General features: G+C 46.6%; 1 protein-coding gene across 6 annotated transcripts; it reads right to left on the reverse strand.

The window, feature by feature from the left end:
• Positions 1-463: 463 nt before the first annotated feature.
• Positions 464-26,167, reverse strand: Snrpc (small nuclear ribonucleoprotein polypeptide C). Of its 6 annotated transcripts, XM_076916504.1 has the most exons (9): positions 26,150-26,167; positions 16,685-16,775; positions 14,442-14,553; positions 10,573-11,235; positions 10,219-10,261; positions 9,787-9,895; positions 6,468-6,557; positions 4,454-4,558; positions 464-795 (listed from the first exon to the last, which is right to left on the reverse strand). In XM_076916504.1, exons 4-9 carry the CDS (start codon positions 10,578-10,580, stop codon positions 671-673), a joined length of 480 nt encoding a protein of 159 aa, XP_076772619.1. In that variant the 5' UTR covers positions 10,581-11,235; positions 14,442-14,553; positions 16,685-16,775; positions 26,150-26,167; the 3' UTR covers positions 464-670. The 6 variants fall into 6 exon arrangements, with proteins under 6 accessions (XP_076772619.1, XP_034380011.1, XP_076772620.1 ...); XM_034524120.2 differs by lacking the exons at positions 14,442-14,553; positions 16,685-16,775; positions 26,150-26,167 and adding an exon at positions 13,022-13,177; XM_076916505.1 differs by lacking the exons at positions 14,442-14,553; positions 16,685-16,775; positions 26,150-26,167 and adding an exon at positions 12,858-12,881.
• Positions 26,168-27,894: the final 1,727 nt, after the last annotated feature.

Genomic DNA, 27,894 nt, shown 5'->3' on the forward strand with positions numbered 1-27,894 from the left:
TGGGCTTTACAGATCCTATCTCAAATGCAGTGACATCAACTTCATCCTCCACAACAGTTAGTCCACTTCAAGTTCACTCTCAAGTTCAGGCCACTTGAAAAGTCTGTCTCAAAAACTAAACATGGGAAGCGAGGCAGCAGTGGTGTGCACTTAAATCCCAGCATCCAGGAGGCAGAAGCAGGCAGATCTCTGAATTCAAGGCTAGCCTACACAGAGAGTTCCAGGACAGCCAGGGCTACACAGAGAAACTATCTTAAAAGAAGCAAAAAACTCCTGAGAATTTTCCTCAAAAAATCTGAGAATCCAAAAGAAAAACTCTCCAAGGTCCTGTAATAAGGAAATACAGGACAGGCAAGCACAGGATTCACACCATCGCTAACAGGCTGGAGAACAAACTAGCAGAGCACAGCTGGCTTCATCTCCCTCACAACACAGGAGACGGAAGGAAGGGACACGGACACACTTTAACTAAAACAGCTGACCATTTTATTTTCACGGTTCATAATGTAAGTGAAAACGGCCCCTTTTGTCTCACTTCTCCCTCCAAAAGTATTCTCTCTGTTAGAAAGGAAGTTCCTTGCCATGCATCTAGCAAACACTCAGGCTCAGCACCAAGATCTCCTGGTGGAACACAACAAGAAATACAAAACAATAAAGAGCGCTTCGGCTCTTATCTGTCTGGCCGGGTCATGCCAGGCCGCGTGGGCACCATCATAGGGCGGGCGGGAGGTCTCATCATTGGAGGCCCGGGCATCATGGGCATGTGGCCTCCCATGGGTGGTCTCATCCCAGGAGCTGCAGAACAGAGAACAGAGGGGAGAAGTGAGACATGACACTCAGGAGACAGCAGATGGGACTTCAGGGAAAACCTAAATGAGAGTGGATGGAGGCCCTGCCTTTAGTCACAGCACTCGACAGAGCCTCTGAGCTCTAGACTAACCGGTCTGCAGAGTGACTTCCAGGACAGCCAGGGCTACACAGACAAAGTCTGTCTGGGGGGAAAACAAACTACAGAGTGGACCTAAAGGGACACACGACAGGAAAAAAAAAATGCAACAAATTCTTCAAATGTTAAGTTACTTAAGACATGCTCCGACTGAGGAGCAGGTCAGCACAGGAAGCTCAGGGACCCTGGCCTGGGGACGGCAGGGTTATAAATAGAGCACTAGCTCGGCTTGTCAGTTTCTGTCTGGTTCTTTCTGGCTGTGGTCTTTGTTGCTGTTGCTGTTTTGGGTTGGAATAGGTCTCTCTATTATAAAGCTCTGGCTGTCAGAACTGGCTCTGTAGACCAGGCTGGCCTCAACTCAGAGATCCATCTACTCTGTCCCAGAGTGCTGAGATTAAAGGCAGGCACTCCCATGCCTGGTCTGCTCAGCTTTTTCAACCAGACATCTCCACTGTGTGACCGAGAGCTGTGTCCGCTGTGCGCAGGCAAAGGCCAGTCTCAGCACTGAGTTACTGTAGGGAACTACAGGGAAATGATTAGGCCCAGGTTAAAACCTGACAGTACCAGTTTTAGCTCAAGTCACAAAGAATAACAAGCACCGTATTAAATGGAACACACTGAGTTCATTTTCTAAATGCAGTTTAGAAACTATTACTCAACTCTGTATGTGTCAACAGGGAAGCAGCCAGAGCCACGTGCTGGGAGGGGGGCACAGCAACAGGCAGCTTCAGTGCAATCAGCTGGGTGTCGGGATCATCAATAAATTTTCTGCTATGTGAGCTCTATGAGCCCTTATCTCAAGAGGGGAAATAAGAGTAAGTTAGGGCAGGGTCCGCAGAATTACAAATACATCATGATATCCTAAAATATTTCTTTTAACTAATTTTGATTAAAGCCTCGTGGTATAAATAGCTCAAGATATAACCATATTCAAAGTTGGATATGGGGTACAAGCCTATAATGCCAATATCCTAAGGGGACAGAGGGCTCCTGAGTTCAAGGCCATCCTAGGTTGTAACAGTAAAATTTTTCTAAATCCAATACTCCCTTCCCCCACCATAGGAGGGCAAACGGTGTAGTGAGAGCTGTATCACCCAAACACCCGGCACACACAGATAAACATATGTGAGAAACTGCAGTAGGCCCAGAAGCTACAAGGGCCAGTGTCAAGGATAGCATGGAATACTGTCCTCTAAAGTGAACACACTGGTGATCTGTTTGTAACCATCTATAGGAAACGGGTCCCTATAAAACATCACCAACTGGGCACCTGAAGATTTGTTCTTTTTTCTCTCCACAGTGGATTTAACTCAGATTTTCCAATAATGAGATTTCATATACAAGTCTTAGTTTCCTTTCACTTTTTAACTTTACCACAGTCTTGGACCTTATGTAGGGTAGTAAAAGAGTATGTTATGGCCCCAGGTCTTCAGAGCCAGCTTCAATAGGTGCACACCCATTAGAGCCGGCCCTGGAAGCCTCTTTCCCTTTTCCCATTATTTGTTTTTTTGCTGTTTGTTTTTTATAAAAAAACAAACAAACAAAACAAACGGGGTCTGCTGTGCTGCCTACAGTGCCTCAGACAAGACTCCTCGTGCGTAGCTACATCACTCAGAAGGGTACAGGCGCAGGCCTACATCACTCAGAAGGGTACAGGCGCAGGCCTACATCACTCAGAAGGGTACAGGCGCAGGCCTACATCACTCAGAAGGGTACAGGCGCAGGCCTACATCACTCGGGAAGGATACAGGTGCAGGCCACCACAGCCAGCTCCCAGACTTCTTTCTATGGGTCACTCATTCCTGGTTCCCAACATCTTTAAACTCACTAAATATTTTATTTAGTGACACTGCTTTAGAAAACAAGGTCGTCACAGTGACACATTCCTTTAATTCCAGCATTTGGGAGGCTGAGGCAAGTGGATCTCCATGAGTTCCAGGCCAGCCTGGTTTACACAGTGAGACCCTGTCTCCATCTGACTGACCCCCATAGACTCATGTGTTTGAATGTTTGGCCCACAGGGAATGGCACTATTAGGAGGTACGGCCTGGTGAGAGAAAGTATATCACAGTGGGGGGCGGGGGGAGTTGAGCCTTTGCCCAAGCTATGCCCAGCCCCAATTAATATAAGAGTTTCCATGGTCACAGCAATAAAACCCAAACTAAGACAGTCTGTAAAGCTGCATCTCTATAGTATCCCAAACTGATAAATAATATCCAGAGGCCCGTGATTAACGCTCCTGGCTGAAAAGCTGCTTTACCTTCCACCTTTGCACCTTGTTCCTCCAGCTGAGGTGAAGGTCCCACTCACCTACTTCCAAACCTACCTATGGCTACCATTTTTACTACAATAGTTAACTTGCTATACTGTAACCAAGAACATTTGTGAAAACTTGATACAGCTAGACAGACGTTCACATCTCAGCAGTGTGACCGAAACACCATGAAAGTCCTGGAGCCAGCTCCAAGGCTCAGAGCTACATCTCCTCCCCTGCAGAGGAGACCACTGGAGCTGGATCATGCTGTTTTCTCTAACCACTTCAAGGATACTAAAACTCAAGCTGAGGTGAGCCCTGGGGAGGCAGAAGCAGGCCGATGTCTTCTGAGTTCAAGACTACCCAAGGATACACACTGAGACTTCAATACCAGAAAACAAAGCCACTGCCTGGGAACCATGGCAAGGATAAGCTGGCTTGGCTCGGCCCACAGCAGAGCTCACATGCCACATGAGCCTGAAATGGGTCCTTCCACTCAAAGGTGGCAGGAGAGGACCAGCACCAAGACCTGCCCTTTGACCTCCACACGTGCTATGGTGTGTGGGTGCCACATGTGCACCTTTTGATAGTTAGAGATCCTCAAGGCTGGGGATGCACTCTCACGCTCTGGCCAAGTGGGAGAGCCTGTAAACACTGCAGGGCTCAGGCAACACAAGTGTAAAGCATTGGACAGAAATCTCTTTTCTACTTCCTGGATTAAAAACCAAAATCAAAGAACTCTGGTCATGGTGACACACACCTTCAATACCAGCAGAGGGAGACAGAGGCAGGGGGATCTGTAGACTAAGGCCAGCCTGGTCTACATAGACAATTCCAGGTCAGCCAGGGCTTCAAAGGGACACCCTGTCTCAAAAACAGAAAAAAGAAAAAACCTATAAAGCCAGTGGTTTCTAACTTAATGACGAGGTGCAGTTAATCTCTGAGAGTACATCTCCAGCAGGAGGCAGTTCCACACAAATCACAATAGAAACTACCTTCGCTGACCCCCAAAATGCAGCCAGCCCACTCACACCATCCTAAGTAGGTGCAGGAAGGAGACAGAAGGGAAGGAAGGGCGGCGGGAGGGAAGGCAGCCTCGTGCCGCTGTCAGTAGCACAAACCAAATCTTTATCATTAAATTGATGAAATTCAGTGTTACAATACTTAGAATAATGACTCTAGACAGCAAACAAAAACTCCCCCTGAATGCAGAACTCATACTGCACACTAAACTGTGACACATTCCTACTCACCTGGTCCCACAGGCATCATCCCAGGAGGAGGGGGGCCCATCATTGGCATCATGGGAGGGCCTCCCATGTGGGGTGCAGGCATCATGCCAGGCCGAGGAGGACCCGCTAAAATACACAAGGAAGTTGTGGTTAGAGATTTTACATGCTGACATGCTCCTCAGTGAAACTAAGAGGCTCACAACTGGATCAAACACTTAAATAATAAACTTCCAACAGTTTCTTATTGTAACAGTAGATTCACATATATAACATGCCATGGTACATTTAGCAAGACCCAAGACAGTCATGACTACACAGAGTGCTTGCACCTGAAAACATTCTGGGCTCAGTATACAGCTCTGTGGTAACGCATGTGCTTCGCTTGGACAAGGCCCCTGGGCTCAATCTCCAGGACATTTACTAGTGTGAAATCAAAAAATCATCTTGAAAAAATAAAACAAAAATATCAGGGGCTAGAATACTGGCTCAGTGGTTAAGAGCACTAGGACTCTGCCAGAGGTCCTGGGTTCAATTCCCAGAACCCACATGGCAGCTCATAACTGTCACTAAAGCTCCAGGGGACTCTGTTTTGGTTTTTCAAATCAAGGCTTCTCCGTGTACCCTTGGCTGTCCTGGACTCAGAAGACCAGGCTGGCCTTGAACTCAGAGATCCACCTGCCTCTGCCTCCCCAGAGGAAGGGATTAAAGGCGTGTGCCACCACTGCCTGTCATGTTCCATTAGTTCCAGGGGAATCTAATGCCACCTCCTGGCACCAGGTACACACACAGCACACTCACAATATGAAGGCAAACACTCGCATATAAAATCAAATAAAAACTTAAAAATTCTCCAAAACGTGTTCGGTTTTGTTGCTGTTTGGGATAGGGATGCCCTACGTAAGAGGATCTGGGCTAGCCTGATACACTGAAACGGAGAGGGGAAAGCGGAGGCACGAGTGGGTCTGACGAACACCAGGGAGCAGCTTGTCAAGAAGCCCTGTTCTTCGTCCACACCCATCATCACAAGACTTAGCTTGGGTCTCTCAGCCTCTCCCAGGGAAGCAAAAGGACGGTGACCTTGTACAGACTAAGTTTATAGCTACTTATGTCTTCCAGTGTTGCATCCATACCGATGAAGAGCTTGATTTGTTGAATAATATCTACTCATCATTCGTTTACCTCACAGGGTCCTTCTGAGCCCTCTACCTGGGAAGTCACAGAGAAAACACTGACACTCAACCTTAGCCCTAAGGCAAGCACTGTGGCAACCCCAGCCCTTGGGAGGCTAGGACAGAGAGACTTGATTTTCACAGCAGCCTATGCTATACATTAAGATGTTGCCACCCAGGTATAGCGATGCCTGCACCTTTAGTCCCAGCACTTGGCAGGCAGAGGCAGGCAGATCTCTGAGTCCGAGGCCAGCCTGGTCTACAGAGAGAGTTCCAGGACAGCCAGGACTACACAGAGAAATTCTGTCTTGAAAAATAAAAATAAAATGAACAAAACCCAACCACTCCCCACCAAAAAAACTGTTTCCAGCAGGATGTCTCAGTGGGTAAGGAGGACATTAGCTGCCTACCGTGACAACCTGTGCTCCACCCATTAGACACACAATGCAGTAGGAGAGAACTCAGTCCTCCAAGTGTCCTCTGAATCCCACATAGTACAGTATGTACCTGTACACAGGTACACACCATACATATATATGTACACGTTCATACACAGACACAATGGGCATGGTGGCACACACCTTTAGTCCTACCATTTGGGAGGCAGAGATGAGCACATCTCTGTGACTTCTAGGCCAACCTGGCCTACAGAAAAGTTCCAGGACAGCCAGGGCTACAGAGAAACCAAAAAATCAAAAAAACAAAACAGAAACACAAATGATAAAGTGTGCCCTTTTTACAACCACACAACAGAGGAAATGATGCGGTTACAGATGTGTTTTCAATTAGTGACTACCTAGTCAGTCACCAAGATCTAGAAGCCGACAACATAGCAGCGCACACCCTGACGTGAGTCTGACACTTACGGAGACTGGGGGGAGGTGGGATCATGGCCCCTGCAGGCGGAGGAGCAGAGAACGGAGCCGGAGGGATCTTTCCTTGTTGAAATGCAGCCGCTTAAGGTAATGAAACAAAAATGACATGTTAGAATGGGCAATTTGTTTACGAACATAACATCTTCTCTCTTTGACGTCCACCTATATTTACTTCATTCTACAAGTATTTTAAAGTTACTACACATGGCCACAGTTTTAAAATCATTTTGAGATACTGGATTGTTACAGTAGCAATGAACTGATTTCCTAATGTAGGTACCTGAAGTCTTCTTACAATGTAATCATGCACTAGTTATATGGACTCCCTCTTCTGTGGGCGGTGCACCTCTGGCCCCAGCACTCAAGAGATGCTGCGAGAAGACCTGAACACAGGGGCTTGAGACCAACTTTGGCATGTAATGAGACAAGTCTTTGCATTTAAAAAGTTAGTTTATAACCAACGTGAGCCAATAGTTTTATCTGTAAAGGTACAATCCATGCCAAAGGCCAGGCTTTAAAACATGTATATCCCCCTTCCTGAGTAAAAACAATTTACCTGAAACAAATGCACTGACCCAGAAGATAAGGAAGAAACAAATAAGTGAAAGCAAGAGGCTGCGCTGAAGGAAACACCATCCTAACAAAGGTCTACCACAATCAGCCTTTTCCTTGGACCACATGAGACAAAAAGTGAGAAGAGAAGAAAATGAACATTATCCATGCATGACTTGAGAATAGTCAAGTCATTACTATACTGGCCAAAGCCTGTCACCCCAGCACTGGGAAGCTGGTGCCAGGAGGCTGGGGAGATCAAAGCTAGCCTGGACCATAGAGCAAGACCTGGACTCAAAAACTCAAAACCACAAATCCCCCTAAATAAATAAACAAACCCCATTCTCAGGAATCCAATGCCCAACTCCTGTGGCTGACCCACTCCATTCACTAAGGCAATGGCAGCCATTAGACCCTGGCCTGCAGGGCTTCTCTCTGTATAGGCTTTTCCACTTAGAAGAGCACTGTCCACATCCTACCTAGGACAGCCTGTGGAGTGCAGAGTGCAGAGAACAGCACACTCGTAGCTACTTAACTAAGGACATCACAGCAAGTTCCTGAGTCTGCAGCCCCTACTCCACAAGTCTACCACTGAGAGAGTTCACTTAGCCAGGTGTGTGGCATTACTGGACCTATCATCTCGAATTGCAGACAAAATTGACAGCTCAGTACATGCTTGAGCAAGAGCTCAATCCCTGGTCCCACAACAGCCAGGCCTAGCCATGCATGCATGCCTGTAATTCCAGTACTGAAGAACAGAAAACAGAGCATCTCAGCTCAGTGGCAGGCAGCCAGCTGAAATGGCCAGCTTCAGGTTCCATGCAAGAAGAGGTGAGAGCAGAGCCAGGCCTAGTGGCCATCACCTTTAGTTCCAGCACTCAAGAGCAGAGGCGGGCGTACTTCTTAGTTCACCACGGCCAGCCTGATCTAAATAACAAGCCCCAGAACAGCCAGGACTACATCTGAGATGTGATCTCCAACACTGAGGGACAGAATAAGACCCTCACCTTTTCTGACTTCCACATGTACATGCATGGGCAGATACCCACACATAGAAGGAAAAAAAAAATCCAATTACTGAAAACAAAACAAAAACAAACCAGGTCATGTCTGCAATGCCTGGACTTGAGAAGGTGAGACAGGAGGAGCTAGAATTCAATCAACCTCCACCGCACAGGGCAAGTTGGAGGCCTACCTACGCCACAAGAAACTAAATGAATTTTTAGAAAAGGCCATTTTACAAATATACCCCTATAATTTAAAGTAAATGCAAAGTCTTGCCAGAGTTTGGGACCCAAAACACAGTGTTCCTATGAACAAAAGGTCCAGCAGTGGTCCAGAACACACCAGCACTATCCTTTACAATTAGGTTTTCCGGAGTTACAAACATGAGACCCAAGATGAAGTCTTTCAAACACATCCCAGTACTTCTCCAATCATGGAAAACTCTCAACATTGTGGTTCACAATTTTTCAAGTTTGCATAAGTGCGCTACAAAACCTTGCCATTACAGGAAAACCCTCGGCAACTCCAACTGCCCCACCCCACGCCCCAGCCTAACCATACTGCACCTGACTGTCCTCTGAGGCATTATCTCAATACTTAATATGAATGTGTTCCATAGTCCCAGTAAACCAGTGACCTCCCACTGCTCATTCAACACAAGCAAGTGGCCCTGATGTCACACACAGTGAACTGCTGCTGTGGAAAAGGGATGAAAGAGAACAGGACACTCTATCCCACCAAGGCTACACTGTGAGACACTCAATCCCACCAAGGCTACACTGTGAGACACTCTATCCCACCAAGACTACGCTGTGAGACACTCTATCCCACCAAGGCTACGCTGTGAGACACTCTATCCCACCAAGGCTACACTGTGAGACACTCTATCCCACCAAGACCACACTGTGAGACACTCTATCCCACCAAGGCTACACTGTGAGACACTCTATCCCACCAAGGCTACACTGTGAGACACTCTATCCCACCAAGACTACACTGTGAGACACTCTATCCCACCAAGACCACACTGTGAGACACTCTATCCCACCAAGGCTACACTGTGAGACACTCTATCCCACCAAGGACTACACTGTGAGACACTCTATCCCACCAAGACTACACTGTGAGACACTCTATCCCACCAAGACCACACTGTGAGACACTCTATCCCACCAAGGCTACACTGTGAGACACTCTATCCCACCAAGACTACACTGTGAGACACTCTATCCCACCAAGACCACGCTGTGAGACACTCTATCCCACCAAGGCTACACTGTGAGACACTCTATCCCACCAAGACCACGCTGTGAGACACTCTATCCCACCAAGACTATCCCACCAAGACTACGCTGTGAGACACTCTATCCCACCAAGACTACACTGTGAGACACTCTATCCCACCAAGACCACGCTGTGAGACACTCTATCCCACCAAGACCACGCTGTGAGACACTCTATCCCACCAAGGCTACACTGTGAGACACTCTATCCCACCAAGACCACGCTGTGAGACACTCTATCCCACCAAGGCTACACTGTGAGACACTCTATCCCACCAAGGCTACACTGTGAGACACTCTATCCCACCAAGACCACACTGTGAGACACACACTCTATCCCACCAAGACCACACTGTGAGACACACATTCTATCCCACCAAGACCACACTGTGAGACACACACTCTGTCCCACCAAGACCACGCTGTGAGACACACACTCTGTCCCACCAAGACTACTCTGTGAAACATACTTGTTTTGTCAATCAGGCTCTGGGCCTGCTCTTCCATCCATTTCTGGTAATAGTCTTTCACATTCTCTTTGTGTTTCCGACCACTGCAGTGTGTCTTCCTCACAGACGGCTGTAAAACAGAAAGATCATGGCAGACACAAAAAACAAAATCACCAAACTAAAAACGTTTCCAGCTCTGCATCTGGCTGGGTAGGCTAACTAAGACACTGAAATACCTTTTCCACACACTTCCTTTCAGTACCCAGCTAAAAGTTTTATCATTCTGCAAATATCTTCACTTTACAAAAACCTCACCAGAAGGATGTAAAAAAACACCCGCCTCCTAATTACTTCATAAAATTTCCAGAAGGCTGTAACGCGCAAACCAGGTCCTCAAGAAAAAGAATTTTTGCATACAAGGCGTTTAAGGATATAAAAAGAAGCGCCACTTACAGAATCGTGGGTAAGATATGTATCACAGTAGTCACAGTAAAACCTGAAATGACAAAAGAAGGCATCAACAATCGACAGTTGTCCAAACAAACAGGCCAAAAAAAAAAAAAAAAAAAAAACCCGACTTACTCAGATTCTAAGTCAAACAAAGCGTTCTGACAGAATCCGAGGCGTCTTAGGGAGGATCCGACCCTACTCTGAAAGGGTGGCCGCAGAGCCTGGTTCCCCACCCGGCATCTCACCAAGGTGCTCCCCTTCCCCCCAGAGCTTCGAGAACCCGAAGCCGCCGCCCCCCACCTTCACCAGGCCGCGACCGATCACTCTGAGTCGGCCAGATCCCAGGCCCACACTCACTTAGGCATGATGCTCACAGGCCGTTGGCTACCCGGTCCCCGCCGCCAGGAACTGACGCACTCAGGCTGCGCGGACGCGGGCGTAGGATGCAAACGCGAGGGGTAGGACTTCCGCTACTTCCGCTTCCGGTCTCTCGTTCCTGAGGACCGCCAGGAAGTGTGCTACGGGTGCCTTTGAGGTTCAGTCCGCGCTCACTTAGTCTTGACTGGTTATTCCCTCTCGGAAGTGCGTAATTAACAAAAGGTTTCAAAGTTCTATCAACAAAAGGTTTCAAAGCCTAAGGTCAGCGGTTCTCAACCTTCCTACCGCTGCGATCCTTTAATCCAGTTCCTCAAGTTGTGATGACCTCCAATCATAAGTTATTTTTGTCGCTACTTCCTAGCTGTAATTTTGCCACTCTTATGACTAGCGATGTAAATATCTGTGTTTTACTGACAGTCTTAGGTGACCCCTGTGAAAGGGTTGTTCGACCCGCAAAAAGAGTCACGACCGCTGCTCTAGTTATGTTCCAGACTCTGTTGTAAGTGCTGGGAAAACAGCAGAACCAAATCAGGTAAAAATTCTCATTCTCCAAGACCTGATTAAGCAGTGAGCTGAAATCCATTGGGTAAGGGATCGAAGTCCTATGCTGGGGAAATGAAGCAGGGACGTGAGCAGCTCAACCTTAAGGAAGACAAAGAGAAATTAAAACAAATTTCAAATTAAGACAAAGAGAAGACCACTGAGAAATTAATAATTGTTTTCGAGCAATTAAGACAAATGTGGATTGTAGGGACACACTCCTAGGTGCGTGGGGCAGGTCTCTTTATAGCAGACTCCCACATTTTAAAACCTGTCTCACTGCATCCTTCCTAGCTGTGCCATGTACTCTGAGCTTCAGTTTCCTCATCTGAAAAGTACAGGTAACAGCGCGTGCAGTTCAAGGAAGAATCAAATGTAAACATGCTCCTCATACAGGGCTGGAGAGTTGGCTTAGCGACTAAGCATTTGTTGCTCTTGGAAGGATCCAGGTTTGATCACCAACATCCCACACGGTGACTCCCACCTGCCTGCAGCTCAAGTACCAGGGGATCTGATGAACCTTTTTTATCCACTCCCAGCACCAGGCACACACGTGGTGCACATATATATATATATATATATATATATATATATATATTCGAGCTAAACATCCACATACATACAATAATATTTTTAAAAATGTAAAGATCATACAGCATCTAGTGAAATGTCTATACACTTAGGCCGCCATAAATGGTAGTTATTCTATAGGAAGAAGTTGGTAGCAGTGCCTTTCCAACTAACAGGTCAAACTTATAGTTTGCTCTCTCAAACTACAAAGGGGATTGCCTTTTAATTTAAGCTCCAGAGAAAGAATGAGGAAGGAGGAGTACCCAAATGAGGGAAGAGCCATACTTCGCCCTCCCCCCCTTACATACACACACACTCTCACACACACACTCTCTCTCTCTCACACACACACTCTCTCTCACATACACACAGAAAGAAAATCAGAAAAGCTACTATACCTAGGCCAGTTTGCAAAATACAGCTCAAATGTGCTATCCTTTTGGATGAGCGATAGTCAACCGTGCCTTTAATCCTAGCTCTTGGGAGGCAGGGGCAGGGGCAGGGGCAGAGAGGCAGAGAGGCAGAGAGGCAGAGAGGCAGAGAGGCAGAGAGAGAGGCAGAGGCAGGATCTCTGAGTGAGGTCAGGCTGGTCTACAAAGTGAGGTCCAGAACAACCAGGAATACACAGAAATCCTGTCTCAAAAAACTAATTAATTAATTAAAATAAAATGACCTAGACCTAGCCAGGCAATGGTGGTGCACACCTTTAAGCCAAGCACTTGGGAAGCAGAGTCAGGAGAATCTCTCTGAGTTCCAAGGCAAGTTACAAGACAGCTGGGGCTACATAGCGAAAATCTGTTTGAAAAACAAAAACAAGGTAATATAGTCCTTCCCTCCGCCTCCTAGCTACTCCTCCAATGCCAAAGTTACAGAATGAAGTGCCTGGTATGGTAACACGCCTATAATCCCAGCACTTGGGACAGAGGGGCAGAAGCAGGAGGATTGCCTCAACTTTTTGACCAACCTGGTTTACATAGCAAGTCCAGGTCAACCAGTGGTGGAAGTTAAAACATCCTGAAACTGTCTCAAGAAGCCAAACTAAGAAACTGGAGAGATGGGTCAGTAGTTAAGGGCACTGGCAGCTCTTCCAGACAACCCAGGTCCAATTCCCAGCATTCATATGGTAGATTAAAGACAGTCTGTAACTCCAGTACCCGGAGATCCAAAACGTTCTTCTGGCCTGTGGGTACTTGGTGCGTATGTGCACAGACATACATGTAGATAAAACACCCATACCTATAAACAAACACACACTAAAGCTAGTCAGGATACATGAGATGTGTCCAAAAAAAGAGAAAAAATACTAGTGCCACAATACCTTGGCATTCCTGTGGCTCCTGGGTGGCAGGAGACACTATCTTTGGTAGGTGAGAAGCAAATGATTCATTAATTCTGTGAATGTTTTGCCTTTATCCTAGTAAACAAATTCACGGCTGAAAATAGAAAAGGCCAAAGTCTCCGGACCCTGGAGAATCCACTGTCCTTTGAACCTCTTTATTAGTTTAAAGCCATTAGAACAACAAGTTTTGACATCAGGAGGAAGTCGGGCAGGAACAAATAGCCAAGACAGAAGAACAGGTTTAGCAGGGAGGTTCTGAGTAATGCCTTACTGGAAAGAAGTTATCATTCACTGATGGAGTGTCTCCTTTTAGATTCTAAGTTTATGTTATCAGCATGGGGTATTTTTCAGTCTAACTCAAGGGGAACCCTGCTAGAAGTTAAGACAGGAGTATGAGCAGCCTTTGTATGATGTGCCACTCCAGCAAGACCCGAGTGCAGGAAGGACGGGCAGAGACACACACACAAAAAAAGAAACTGCAAGTTATTAAGCACCGAACCTGTATCAGAAATACAGTTTTCCTTGTTATCTGATGGGATTGGACTTTGAAAGCTTTTTACTGATAACCAGAGGTGACACAACCTGGGGGGAAAATTGCAAAGTTAGTAAGTGACAAAGTCATTCCTTGGGCTCAGATAGCCAGATTCCCTGGAACACACAACTGGTCTATCATATGGAGAACCTTCCAAATCCCAATCCCAGTATAATGTAGCCTCATGATGCCTTTGCTGTGATTGGGGAGAGTTATTGTCTCAGGTGAGTCCTTGAAAGTACCAAGGCGTAGCCTCAGGCACACTGCCTTTCCTCATGGGTAAGGTCACGGTTCTAAAATATACCAGAGCAGTGCTTCCTGCCTGGGAGATTGCTGAGGCCGGAGGAATACAAGTTCAAAGATGCAACATGCTGCCTGAGTTCAAGGCCAGCCTAGGCTCCAGAGTAAGAATTCAGAAACTGATGTCAGCTCCCTGGAAGAGAGGTCCAGTGAGGGTCACCAGTGGTGGGTGCTGGGAACTGATTCCCTCCTCTGCAAGAGCAACCAGTGCTCTTTAAGCACTGAGCCATCTCTCCAGCCCTTATAGTGAAAAGAAATGTATGTGTATGTGTGTGAGGGTCAAAGGATGACCTGTAATCTGGTGTGCTCTCCTTCCACCACGTGAGTTCCAGGGATCAAAGTTAGGTCGTCAGCCTATTGGTGCAAGCACCTTTATCCATTGATCCATTGAGTCATCTTTCTGTCTCGTGGAGAAGCAGTTTGAGCCCCTCCCCCTACACCCCACTTTTAGTCTTGCTGTGTAGTTCAAACTGTCTTTGAACCTGCATAGACCTTCCCTTCTCTTTCTTCTAGGGTGTTGGGATCACGGATATATATACCACTATACCTGGTATATAAACATCTTACATTTCGTTTTATTGTAAGTGTGAGCACAGGACGGCCACTGTGTTCCTGTGGAGGTCAGAGGACTCCCCGTGGTAGAACAAAAACTCCTCACTGGAACCCCGCTCAACAGCAGCTGCCAAGAAAAGATAATTTATTTGTTTGTTTTCTTATGGGTTTGGGGGTTGTTTGTTTGCTGGTGTTTTGGGTTTTTTTGTTTTTGTTTTTGTTTTTTTTTTTTTGAGACTTAATTTCTCTGTGTAGCCCTGGCTGTCCTGGCACTTGCTCTGGAGACCAGATTGGCCTTGAACTCAGAGAACCATCTGCCTCTGCCTCCCAAGTGCTGGAATTAAAATCAATCTCCACCACCACCCGGCTAAGATGAATTTATTTTTGAGATAGGGTCTCATGTACCCCAGGCTGGCCTCAAGCTTCCTGGTTAGTCCAAACTGGCCTCAAATATCCCAGATCTCCATCCTCCATCTCCCAAAGGCTGGCACCGCAAGTGTGGGCCTGGCACACAGCGCTCATGAATGAACTGTAAACACACTAGATGAAAGAGCCCAGGCACAGGAGTGTGCAATGCATCCTTCCAATTATGTGAAGATCTGAAGCAAACTCAAGGGTAATTACCCACAGGGAAGGGACCAGGATTACAAAGGCAGTATTCCCATGGCAGAGCCTAAGGGGAGCCTTCCAGGCATGCTGATCTGAGATTTCCTGAAACGTGGGAAACTCGCCTGCGCGTCTCACAATCATCAACTGATGGTGACATCCCTGCCCTCCCCAGAAGACAATAAGATGGTGCCAGGTCCAAGAGGTTCAAGCCCCAGTACCATGCACTCATAAAGGGATTTCAAGGTGATGGCTGTTCTCCCAAGACTTGGGAGGCTATGACAAGAAGGTCAGGAGTTCAAAGTCACCTTTAGATATATGGCAAGTTAGAGGCCATCCTGAGCTATGTAAAACTGTGCAAAAAAAAAAAAAAGAATAAAAGGAAAAAAATTGCAATGGGATAAATGGAAAATGTCCACGTGAGATGGTGAGATGTCACCTCAGACAAAGTGTAGTGTAGCAGCTTGGGCAGTGGCAATTTGAGAATATGCTGAATTTTGGTCTGCACAGGGCTCCATAAAAGGAAGCAGGGCAAAAACTCACCAAACAAACAAAAAGGTATGGTGCACAACTTTAACTCGAGCACTCGGGAGGCAGAGGCAGGAGGATTTCTGGGAGTTTAAGGTCAGCCCAGACTATATAAATTTTCAAGCCTGCTAGTGTTACATAGTGAGAACCCTGTCTCAAAACAAAACCCCACAAAAAAACAAAACAAAAGGAACCGATTACCAACCTGTGTACTTAAGATCTATGACCCAAACCTGGTGAGCTTGTCTACACCTGCACTCCTGAAGCATAGGTAGATGGATCTCTGAGGTAGAGGCCAGCCTGGTCTACAGAGCAACTTCCAGGACAGCCAGGGCTACACAGAGAAACCGTGTCTCAAAAATCAATCAATCAATCAATCAATCAATCAAACAACCACTCAATCAATGAAAAGATCTGCAGCCCTCACCCTCAGCTACCTTCAAAAAACAAACTCCCTCCAAGGCTGGGATCAGCCAATTGAGTTCTTCCATAACCAGCTGAAGCCCTGGGTTCCAGCCCCTGCATCTCATTCACTGATCTCAGTAGCATGGGCCTGTAATGTCAGAATTTTATCAGCAAGAGAATAAAAAGTCCAAGGTCATCCTAGACTTCATAAGGAGTTTGAGGCTAGCTCAGGATACCAGAGACCCTGCCCTGTCTCAAAACAAACAAACAAAAAAAACTCTCTGTGATTACACCTAAAAAATATAGTCATCACTAGGTGTTACGATTGAACATGAGAACACCTCCCACTGGCAACGCCTGGGAAGGAAAGGTTTTGTGCCCAGGGATGATGCCGTACACAATGTGCCTGGCCTTCCGTATCAACCATCAGTTAAAACAATTTCTGGCAGACATGCTCACAGCCCTGTCTGACCTGTCTGACTTGATTAATTCTTCAGTTGAAGTTCTCTCTCCCAGGTGTATTAGTCATGGCTTTCTGGAATAACAGAATTGATTTTATCTCTCTCTCTCTCTCTCTCTATCTCTCACTCTCTCTCTCCCTCCCTCCCCCTATCTGTCTCTCTCTCTCCCTTTCATTCTCTCCCCACCCCCTCCTCCCTCCCTCTCTCCCTTTTTCTGTCTGTCCCCCTCCTTCTCTGGGATTAATTAGGATGACTTACAGACTGTGGTCCAGTTAATCCAAAATGGCTCCAACAATAGAGAAGTCGTCAGTCCGTGAGACTGGATGTCTTCTCCAGTCTTAGGCATACACTGGAATTGTGAAGACGTAGGCTATAATACCAGCAAAAGTACGGCTCTGCTAACAAAGGCAAGAGCAAGCAAGCAGAGAGCTATGCTTCCCTTTCATCTTCCATCTCCTTTAAGTATGCTTTCAGCAGGAGGTGTGGCCCAGATTAGAGGCTGGTCTTCCAGTCTCAAAGAGCTGGATTAGAGATGGGTCTTTTTGCTTCAAGGATCTCCTTGTTTTAGATGTTGGATAGTTTGGGTTCTTAGAAACAGGAACTTGTTATGCACCCCAGGCTGGCCTACTACTCTCTATGGAGACAAAGCTGTCCATGAACCCCTGATTCTCCCAATTGGTCCTCCCCAGTGCTGGGATTACATGTATGCGCCACCATGCCTAGCTTTGAAGTATGATTCAAATATGGTTTATTTCATCAAAACTCTTACTGGGAGGCAAGATGTGGTGGTGCAAACCTTGGATCCCAGAACTGAGGAGGCAAAGGCAGGTGGATCTCTGAGTTCAAGGTTAGCCTGGTCTACAGAGCTAGTTCCAAGACAGCCAAGGCTACACAGAGAAATCCTGTCTCAAAAACCAAACAACAACAATTAAAAAACTTAGTACTTGGGGCTGAGGTGAGTTGGTTCGGTGGGTAAAGGCACCTTCTGTGTTGGACTGGAGACTGAATTCAATTCCCAGAGACTACATGGGAGTGAAGAAAAGTGGTTCTTTATAATTGTCCTCTGAGACCTGGGGAAGGCTTAGAGGGTGAGTACTCGCTCTGAAAGCAAGAGAACCTGAGATGACATCCCTGTGTGAAAGCCAGGCATGGCCGAGTGTGCCTGTAACCACATTGTGGAGAGATGGAGAGAGATGCATCCTGGGAACCTACTGGCCGGCCTGCCTAGGCAATCTGAGGTTCAGTGGGAAACTCTGTCTCAAAAGATAAGGTGGGCAGGAATACATGTGGTCCACATAAATGCACACAGGCAAAACATCTATATACATAAAAAGAGACAAGTTTTCTCTGTGTAACAACCTTAGCTCTCCTGTAGACCAGGCTGGCCTCAAACTCGGACATCCACCTGCCTCGGCCTCCTGAGTGCTGGAAGTAAAGGCCACCACACCCAGCCAATAAAACAATAAAAGGGCAGAGAGCAATGGTGGAAGTCATCCAGTATTCTACTCTGATTTCTGCATGTGTGGGGAGCTGACAGAGGCGGCTATCATCCTTGCAGCCATCTTGAGCCATATACTCTAACACGAGACTTGTATTACAATAGCCTACAACAGCTGAGCACACTCTGGTAACATCTTGCTTTAGATACCCAGGATTTTCCCTTGGGTGTGTGAGACTTAAAGGTGTGTGGCTTAAAGGTGTGACTTAGAGATCTGATTTAGAGACAAGACACAAGGGCATGATTAAAGGCGGGACTTAGTGGCGTGGCTTAGTGAGACATATAAAAGGCGAGATGCAGACAGGAGAGTTCAGAACAATTTGGAGAACTGAGAATCAGACACTTCTGAGAGTACCAATTGGAGTAGTTGGTAGACATCAGACACTCGGAAGAGTACAACTTACAGTACAACTTGGAACAGGAACTAGGGACTAGGAACTCAAGACTTGGGATTTGGACTAGGAAGAGAGACTGAAGAATAAACGGGATTGAATCACACTCTGTCTGGTCTCTATTCTTTGCATCCATCCTCACTCTCTCTCTTGCTGAACCCCAACCGGAGGACTGGAGCAGCTTGGGGCAGTGCAGACTCTAACAGTTTTAGCCCCCAAGGCTTTTGGCAGTGCGGGTTCCAACATTGACAGAGCGGTCCGCAACATTTTGGCCCCCAAACTTGGGGCAGCTCGGGCCGCAACATGCATGGATATATACTCATGTATCCCCAAGACAAAACAAAGCAACTTCATATATAATTTTTATTATGTTGTAGTCTAAATGTAATGTTCAAGTTCTCTTGGTTTGATGAACTACCAAATCTGGGAACACAATAAGATTATAAATCAAATTTGGAATCCACTTGAAATACAAAACTGCTTTTACTGACACACTTTTTCTTTGATGGTGGCAGGGATTGGGCCCAAGGCCTTGTGCGTGCTAGGCCAGCACTTTGCCATTGTGCCTCAGTTTCCAGATCCACGACCTTTCCTGAGGTGTGACCCCTCCCCCCATCCCTGCAGCTCTTAGTTCTCTGAGTGAGAAGTCCCTGGATCCCCTGACTTAGTGGCTTCATGTGGCCTGGTTCAGAAGTCCCTTCTTCTCTGCAGAGCAGAGTCTAGGCAGCCTGTGCCTGTGCTCAGCCCATGTCAGACTCTGCTCAGCTGTGCTGCATTTGTTGACGGATGGTGAGCTCTTGAGCTCTGAACTTTATTATATCTGTCTCAACTCCCGGTCGGCTTCATCCTCACCCTGGTGATCTCTATGGATCCTTTTCTGCTGCTATCTGCCAGATCCCAGGAAACCCTGCCTCAAGAGACTCAGTCTGTCCAGAAGGACCTTAAGCAGGTCCCCTTTATAGCATAATTCCCATGATGGGGGCATCCATTACTATGTACTTCTGGTACCCTCTGGAGTTATGAAAGCCAGGGAATTGCTGGGAAGTTTCACATATCCAGTATTATTATTATTTTTTTTAGATTTATTTATTTATTTATTTATTTATTTATTGTATGTAAGTACACTGTAGCTGTCTTCAGACACACCAGAAGAGGGCATCAGATCTCATTACAGATGGTTGTGAGCCACCATGTGGTTGCTGGGATTTGAACTCAGGACCTCTGGAAGTGCAGTCAGTGCTCTTAACCACTGAGCCATCTCTCCAGCCCCAGTATTATTTTTTTGTTGCAGGATATTTGATCACACTGTGAACCTGGAGACTGTGTTATGGTGTGGCTCAGCCTTTACCACAAACCTTTAATCCCTCTGGCTGGAATACGGACATCCCCTTAAAACACACCTTTAATCCCAAACAATGATGGTAAAGTTAGTTTGTAGAAGGAAGCACCCATGTTTAAAAGTGATGTCTAACTGAGTGGCAGATAAAGTGATGAATCGGAGAAAGATTTGACAGAATAGGATACACTCAACTCTCACTAGGAGAGAGAGGAAAGGGAAGCTACTTAAGAGAGCAGTGTAGAGAGAGAGAAGAAGAAGGTAGTTTTACTGGCAGAGTTTTACAGAGACAGGGTGAAGAGAGGACAAGCCAGAGAATGAGAAGGAGTCAGAAGATTAAAACAGATTGCCAGAGTTAGTTTGAGGCCAAGCAGACAGACAGAGCAAAAAGTCAGAGGCTGAGAGAGAGAGAGAGAGAGAGAGAGAGAGAGAGAGAGAGAGAGAAGCCAGTTTGAATCAATCAGCTTGGAGAGGAGTTTGAGCCAGAACAGCCCAGTAGAATCAGCCAGCCAGAGCTCAGAAAGAACTAGGAAGGGTGCGCTGATTCAGCAGCAAGTCTCAGAGGCTGAAAACATTCTAGGCGCCTAGATCAGATTGTATTGAATCTAGAAGCTTCCGGGACTAGACCTAGGTTCGAAGACAAGCCTTGGAGATGACAATTTCACCAGGCAAATAAAAGATACTTTTATTTATTTATTTATTTATTTATTTATTTATGTATTTATTTATTTTAAGTAGGCTTCTGGCAGGGAGGGACAGGGAGGCTGGAGCTCCCCCTTGGGGCCATGATTTCCACCCAATACAACCTAACATGGCAATAAACGTGTGAATAAAATTTGAAAAAAAATATACGTTGGGCAGTGGTGACACAGATCTTTAATCCCAGCACTCAGGAGGCAGAGGCAGACAGATCTCTGAGTTGGAGGCTAGCCTGGGCTATAAAAGTGAATGCCAGAACAGCTACATAGAAAAAAAAAAGGAAAAATCAAAATCAAGAATGTCATATTGTCATATCATGTTGGGGGCCGACTTTTAGCAGAAAGCGGCTATCAGCTTTGCAGCCATCTTGAGCCATATACCCTGACATGAGACTTGTATTACAATAGCCTACAACAGCTGAGCACACTCTGATAATCTTGGTTTAGATACCCAGGACTTTCCTTGGGTGTGTGAGATTAAAGGTGTGTGACTTAAGAGTGTGACCTAGAGATCAGATTTAGAGACAAGACCTAAGGGCATGATTAAAGGTGTAACTTAGAGGCGTGGCTTAGAAGTGAGACATATAAAAGGCAGAGGCAGGCGGCAGAAAGATATACTCTTTAGGGAGACTCTTTAGAGAGTACAGCTAGACTTGGGACTTGAACTAGGAAGAGAGACTGAAGAATAAACGGGATTGAATCACACTCTGTCTGGTCTCCATTCTTCGAGTCCATCCTCACTCTCTCTCTTGCTGAACCCCGACCCACAGACCGGAGCGGCAGCTTGGGCCAGGCCACAGTGGCCGCCAAGCAGGGAGTGGAGAGGGCTTCAACATTTTAGGCCGCCCAAAGTGGGCCAGCCTAGGCCCCAACATTTTTGGCCGCCCAACTCGGGGCAGCCCGGGCCTCAACATTTTGCTCGGGCCGAAACAATATCACAGAATAGCCAGAACCACATAGACCTTGTCTCAAAAACAAAACAAAACAAAACAAGAGTGTTGTATCAGTCTGGCCTGGTGATCCACCTAAGGTTCAGGGATACTATGAAAGAGGGGTCAGAAAGATTGTTAAAAGCCAGAAGAGCAGTGAGTTTGTTGTGAGATTGTATCTCCTAGGAATGTCAGAAGCTACACCTGTAAAGTCTCACCAATATGGCTGACTAAACCTGAGCAGAACAAGAACAATAGGCATCCAGGATAGGGAAAGCCCACAAGGCCCCAGCCCTAGGCAAGGAACCCTGCTGATAGCGGAAGTGATCTCTCCCAGGAGGAACACAACACCAAATTATACTCACGAGTAACATTACACACAAAGTAGATTGTACTTATGTATTTAGGAATATATAAATGTATGCATGTACATATATGTATACGACAACAGCTAATGAAGAAAAGGCAAACGGTTATGTTGAAGGGTTTAGACTAAACTTCAGAGGGAGGAAGGGGAAGCAGAAATTATGAACACATTTTTTTTTTTTATTTAGATGGCAAAAAAAAATGGCTTTAATTTAGTACCTAGTGTGTCTCCAACATATTCAAATCACCCCAAATAGGAACGTTACAAGTTACTGCAGAACCGTATTTGGTATAAGAAGGAACTACCTACGTGTTGAGCTGATTTGCATAAATCTCTTACTTGAAACAAAAACAGTCGAATCATAGGAGTCAGATTTCAGTCTGAAGTCATTAGGCCACTCCCACCCGACCCCATTGTTCCTCCCAGACAGAGTTAAGGAACTCTGCTGTCTGGCTGAGGTTTTTTTCTTTGTTTCTTTTTTTCTTCTCTTCTCTTCTCTTCTCTTCTCTTCTCTTCTCTTCTCTTCTCCTCTCCTCTCCTCTCCTCTCCTCTCTCCTCTCCTCTCCTCTCCTCTCCTCTCCTCCTCCTCCTCCTCCTCCTCCTCCTCCTCCTCCTCCTCCTCCTCCTCCTCCTCCTTCTTCTCTCTCTTCTCTCTCTCTCTCTCTCTCTCTCTCTCTCTCTCTCTCTCTCTCTCTCTCTCTCTCTCTCTCCCTTCCTTTCTTTCCAGCCTCTAGCATGTCATCCTGCCCGCTACCTGGCTCCTCCAGGCTTCCTCCCACAGGCTTTCCCACACTTCATCATATGGTGGGGAACTCCCTAACATCCTCTGAGAGAATATAAAAGTCCAGGTCAGACCCTTCCTTTTGATCAGGAGATTTCCTTAAAAGCTCTCTCCGAGCCTCTTCCTCCCTAACTCCTGCCCCTCCCCACTCCTGCCCTTCCCTTCCCCTCACCCACCCTGCCATCTCCCTTTCTCTTCCTTTAAGGTATCTCTCTTAGGCTACTCTAACTTGTTGTTTTGTTGTTTGTTTGTTTGGAGACGGGGTCTCCCGTGGCCCTGGCTAGTTTGGAACTCGCAGCCTCTGCCTCCCAATGTGTTGGGATTAAAGTTGAGCCAGCAGAATGGGGTCATCCCCAGTCGTTATTTATATATATTTTATGTATACTGGTGTTTTGTCTGCATGCACACCAGAGATGGCATCAGACCGTAGTGAACTGCCATGTGGGTACTGGGAATTGAACTCAAGACCTTCGGAAGAGCAGTGCAGTAAGTGCGCGTAACCAGTGCGCCACCTCTCCAGGCCCCCTCCCCAGGCCCCCTCCTCAGGTTTTAAAGAGAAGCCTGCATTTCCATTATAGCCTTATATCATCTCTGTATGATGCCCTTTCTCAGATGCTCGCCTACCTCCAGGCCACGCCCACGCCCTGCCCACCAGGGTCATGAGCTTCCTCGCCTAACAATCTCCTTTCTGAAGGGAGATTCGCGTCCTTTCCAGGACCCGATATCTCCTTTTTCTAACACATGATGGTGACACCCCACAGTTGTGACCAGCTAGTTCTACAAAGTCACGTGATAGAGCAGAATCGATACTGAAAGCTGGAGAAGGTAAGAGGGAGGGCAGGAAAGTACGTCCCAGAATCAGATTTAAATGTCCAACCTCCCACCCCCACGCCCACCCCCTATTCTGGAGGCTGATGACTCTCTACAACTTGTACAAAAAGAGACTCCTAGAAGAAGGCGGTGAGACAGGGCTGCAGATGTCTTTACCACTTTGTGGGGTTTTCTTTCTTCCACCCTTTCAAACCCCCAACACTAGATAAGAGAGATAAAAGGATGGAGGGGAAAGGAAAGAGATCCTGAATAAAGTCAGGGGTCAAAAAGGGACGGGCATTATCATCAGACTATTTCCTGCTGAGTAGGGGAATTGGACTGCAGTACCTCAGGGCAAGTTTGATCTTCACAGTCAGGATATCTAAGTCTTCTCTTCCTTCCTTCCTTCCTTCCTTCCTTCCTTCCTTCCCTTCTCCTCTTCCTCCTCCTCCTCCTCCTTCTTTCCTGTGCATGTCTACTTAACAAACTAGGACCAACAACAACCAACAACCCACCATGTTAGCTTACAGGCAATTCCTCTGGCCTGCTTTCAGGGACCTATCAATTGCTTATGTCCTGACCTGCCACTGCCCCAGGTATGACATGTGTGTGCTGCAGGTACAAACCCACCTGTCACTCAGCAGCTCTGTCTGTTCCCAGTGTCCCCCATTTGTTCTCTGTGGGCACACTCCCTTTTCTCTCTGCCCCCTCTCTGCCCTGACGATTCTGCTTCCATCCATCTGCCTGTCTACTTGTCCACTTGTCTGCCTCTATCTCTTTCCCAGCCCCAACTCCTCCCCCCTCTCCCCTCCCCCCCTCCCCCTCCCCCTCCCCCCTCTCCCAATAAACCTCTTTCACACCAGGTCAATTGCATGGCTTACTTACTCAGGGGCACACCTTGGCATGGGCCCGCCAAAGGTACCCCTCTCCACATTGTACTTCATAACACACCAACAACAACAACCCTGCTTCTGGCCCTAGCATTTACAAATGTTCTCGGGAGTCTCCAGAATTCCAAATGTCACACAATCACAAAAAACCATCTGCAGCTGGAAAAACCACTCCGCTGCACGAGGCAAATCATTGTCAGCAGCTGTGGACAATCTGAAGCAGCCCCATATCCCATGAATTCTAACTTCCTTTATTCATAAAGAGGATCAGAGTGCAGTCTCCAGTGTCCATGTCAGGTGGCTAAAAACTGCCTGTGACTCCAGCTCTAGGGATCTAACAGTCTCTTATGAACTCTTCAAATACCTGTACTCATATGTATATATACACACACACACACACACATGTGCACACACGCATATACTTGCACACACTGTGTGCAGACTGACTTTCAAGCATCACTAGCCTCTGATGAGCTCCTGTACCCTGTACTGTTCCCCACACCTCCTGGAAACTTAGACCACACTCAATCCCTTTCCTACAAATGTCTTCTGCAACACCAATCATAACTATTGACTGACAAGCGCTGCCATTTCCAAACCCTTTGTGGTTTAAAGTGGTAAAGGTTTTTTAAAAACCACATTTTATAAAAGCTCAGAGCACATTTTCAAGATTGCTTGAATCTGGGGATTTCAGACTCTAATCCTAAATCACTCCAAATAAATCCATTTTGCTCTTGACTAGCTAGGCATGAGGGTGGGGTGCATACCTATCATTCCAGCATTTGGAAAGATGAGGCAGGAGAATCAGAATTTGACACTAATCTGTACATGCACGTGAACAGACACACATCAGGAGTCAGTCTCCCCTTTTTCCATTTGGATCCAGAGAATACACTCAGCTCATCCAGGTTTGGCATCAGGTGCCTTCATACACTAGGCCGTAAACAGGCTTTTAAAGTAAAATGTAAACCAATAATTTGAAAAAGTGAATTTTAAGAAAGGGACATAAGTAATAATAAGCAGAACCTCCAAGAGGTCTGCTTGGTTAACAGTGCTTTGAGAACTTTACCAAAGCAATGGTATCGTGCCAGAATTCAAGACTCAGATTTCTCTCTGGCTCCAAGGATGGGCAGAGTCGCTGACTAATCTCCTACCTTGACCTTTCCAATTTAGAAAGAAGAGAGAACAGAGAAACACTGGGGCTTTTTCCAGCTCAGCATCTGATGGTTTACCCACCTCTGAGGCTGCTGTGTGTTTTCTTTCCTTGTGTCATCTTTTTGTTGACTTGCTTGTGATCCAAGAGATTTTGAGGTCAGAGTAAACAAACATATATATATATATATATATATATATATATATTTTTTTTTTTTTTTTTTTAAAAACCCTGGGGTTTTTCCTGTGGCAAGGAAACCATGTTCTTGAGGCCGAACAACCTTAGGGGGTTGTACATACAGGGTTCCTAAAACCAGCTGTGGCTCTCTGACCTCGGGGACTTTCCTGGAGAGGTCCAGCTATTTTTATCACAAGAAAAATAATTTGGAAACTTAAGGACATTGGAGCTGTTGCTATATTAATTAAAAAAATGAGTAGAAAGGATATTATAAGCCATGTGTGATTCAAGCCTCTAATTCCAGCACTTGGTAAATGGAGGCAGGAAGGCAATAGATGATGGTCACCCTTGGGTACACAGTAAGTTTAGGACCAGTTTGGTCTACAGGAAGAGATCCAGGCCAGCCAGAGTTACACAGTGAGACCCTGCCTTTACATTGAAAGTGAGCATGTACAGTCCCTGTAACCTCACCACCTAGGAAGAGGTCTGCTTAACATTTTGTAATTTATCCTTTCAAATTTCCTCTCTCTCTCTTCCATTTAGAGATCAGTTTATTGGGGCAGTGAGATGGCTCAGTGGGAAAAAGCATTTGCTGTACAAGTCTCTCAGATTCTACAGTGGAAGGAGAAAACAGGCTCCCAAAAGTGTTCTCCAACCATCCACATCCACATTGGTACCCTCCATACACTCACCCAGGCTCTCGGCCAGACCTGGTGACTGGTGTTCTCTAGCGTGAGCGTGTCTCCTTCCACGTCTCTGAAGCAGGGTCTCTCTCTAAACCCTGAGCTTGACTTACCTCTGCTTTTGCTTTAGTTTATTAAGAAAAAATCTTATGTTATTCAAACTGTCTTCAAACTCATCCTGTAGCCAGACTGGCCTTGAACACGTAACAAGGCTCCTACCTCAGTCCCCTGTACTGATTCCCGGTACTGGGATTACAGATGTAAGCCACCCTGTCTGGCTCTAATGCTTGTGTGTGTGTGTGTGTGTGTGTGTGTGTGTGTGTGGTTTTTCGAGACAGGGTTTCTCTGTGTAGCCCTGGCTGTCCTGGAACTCACTCTGTAGACCAGGCTGGCCTCAAACTCAGAAATCTGCCTGCCTCTGCCTCCCAAGTGCTGGGATTAAATGCGTTCGCCACTGCTGCCGATGCCGCCGCCGCCGCCGCCGCCGCCGCCGCCGCCGCCGCCGCCGCCGCCGCCGCCGCCGCCGCCGCCGCCGCCGCCGCCGCCGCCGCCGCCGCCGCCGCCTCCTGGCTAATGATTTGTTTTGTTTGTTTGAGACAGAGTCTCAAATTACCAGGGCTGGTTTCAAATGCGCTATGGAGCAGAGTCTGGCCTTCAGTTCCTTATTCTCCAGCCCTTTGCTTCCCAAGTATGATCACAGGTGTGTCACCATATGAAGCTGTTTTTTGGGTTTTCCTTTTTTTTTTTTTTGAGACAAGGTCTCATATAGCCCAGGCTCATTTTGACCTGACTAAGCAGTTAAGGCTGGCCATCCGTCCTGATCCTCTGCCTCCTAGCTGTGGGGATTACAGGCATGTGATATGAAGCTAACTTGGTAGTTTATGCTCTAAGGACCCTATGACTAAGGAGTAGAGAGAGCGTTTGGAAGCACGGCCAATGGTAGGAATATCCAGACTGTCATACTCATCACCCTGAGGTCTGTTGCTCATGAACTCACAGTTGCTGTTCGTGAGACAGATGCAATTCAAACACATCCGTAAACATAGTTTAATCTGTTAATCTTTAATCGGGTTGGACTGTTGAGTAAACTATCAGGAATAACTGCATTTGCTCAAAGTACTGCTCTTAAAACTTGAATATGATAAAAATCGCCAGGTGATTCCTGAGTCTCATCCCAGGCCTTCGTGACAAACCCGTTATCCCAGCAGGTAGGGGTAGGAGAATGAGATCAAAGTCAACCACACGAAGAAGGCATGCCTCTGCCTCTTGAGTGCTGGGGTGGTTTAATTATTTTTTAAAAGCAGTGTCTAGCCGGGCGGTGGTGGCGCACGCCTTTAATGCCAGCACTTGGAAGGCAGAGGCAGGTGGATTTCTGAGTTTGAGGCCAGCCTGGTCTACAGAGTGAGTTCTAGGACAGCCAGGGCTACACGGAGAAACCGTGTCTCGAAAAACCAAAAACAAACAAACAAACAAACAGTGTCTAGAGTATCTCTGGCTGGCATCAAACTCAAAGAAATCTGCCTGCCTCAGTGCTGGGATTACAAGTGGGCGAGACCGCTGCTGCCACCCCTGGCTGTCAACCAAGCCTTATAAAAGAGATCAGAGTATCTACTCTCAGGAACTCAGGTCTTCATGCCTGCAGGGAAACAGCTTATTAAACCATGTCCCCAGTTGCAGATCATTTCTTACCTAACCCTCATCTCCGTAACTAGTTGTATCTGTTAACAGGTGACACTGAGAAAATACTTGGAAAG

The sequence above is a fragment of the Arvicanthis niloticus genome, chromosome 20, assembly GCF_011762505.2.
Source record: "Arvicanthis niloticus isolate mArvNil1 chromosome 20, mArvNil1.pat.X, whole genome shotgun sequence".
Taxonomy (NCBI): Eukaryota; Metazoa; Chordata; class Mammalia; order Rodentia; family Muridae; genus Arvicanthis; species Arvicanthis niloticus.

Bases quoted from the DNA above. Each gene is read 5' to 3' on its own strand.
- Snrpc (XM_076916504.1), bottom strand. The intron at 4,559-6,467 runs GTAAGTGTCAGA...TGTGTATTTTAG, and splicing joins CCCACCTCCCCCCAGTCTCC to CGGGTCCTCCTCGGCCTGGC. The intron at 796-4,453 runs GTGAGTAGGAAT...TCTGTTCTGCAG, and splicing joins GATGATGCCTGTGGGACCAG to CTCCTGGGATGAGACCACCC.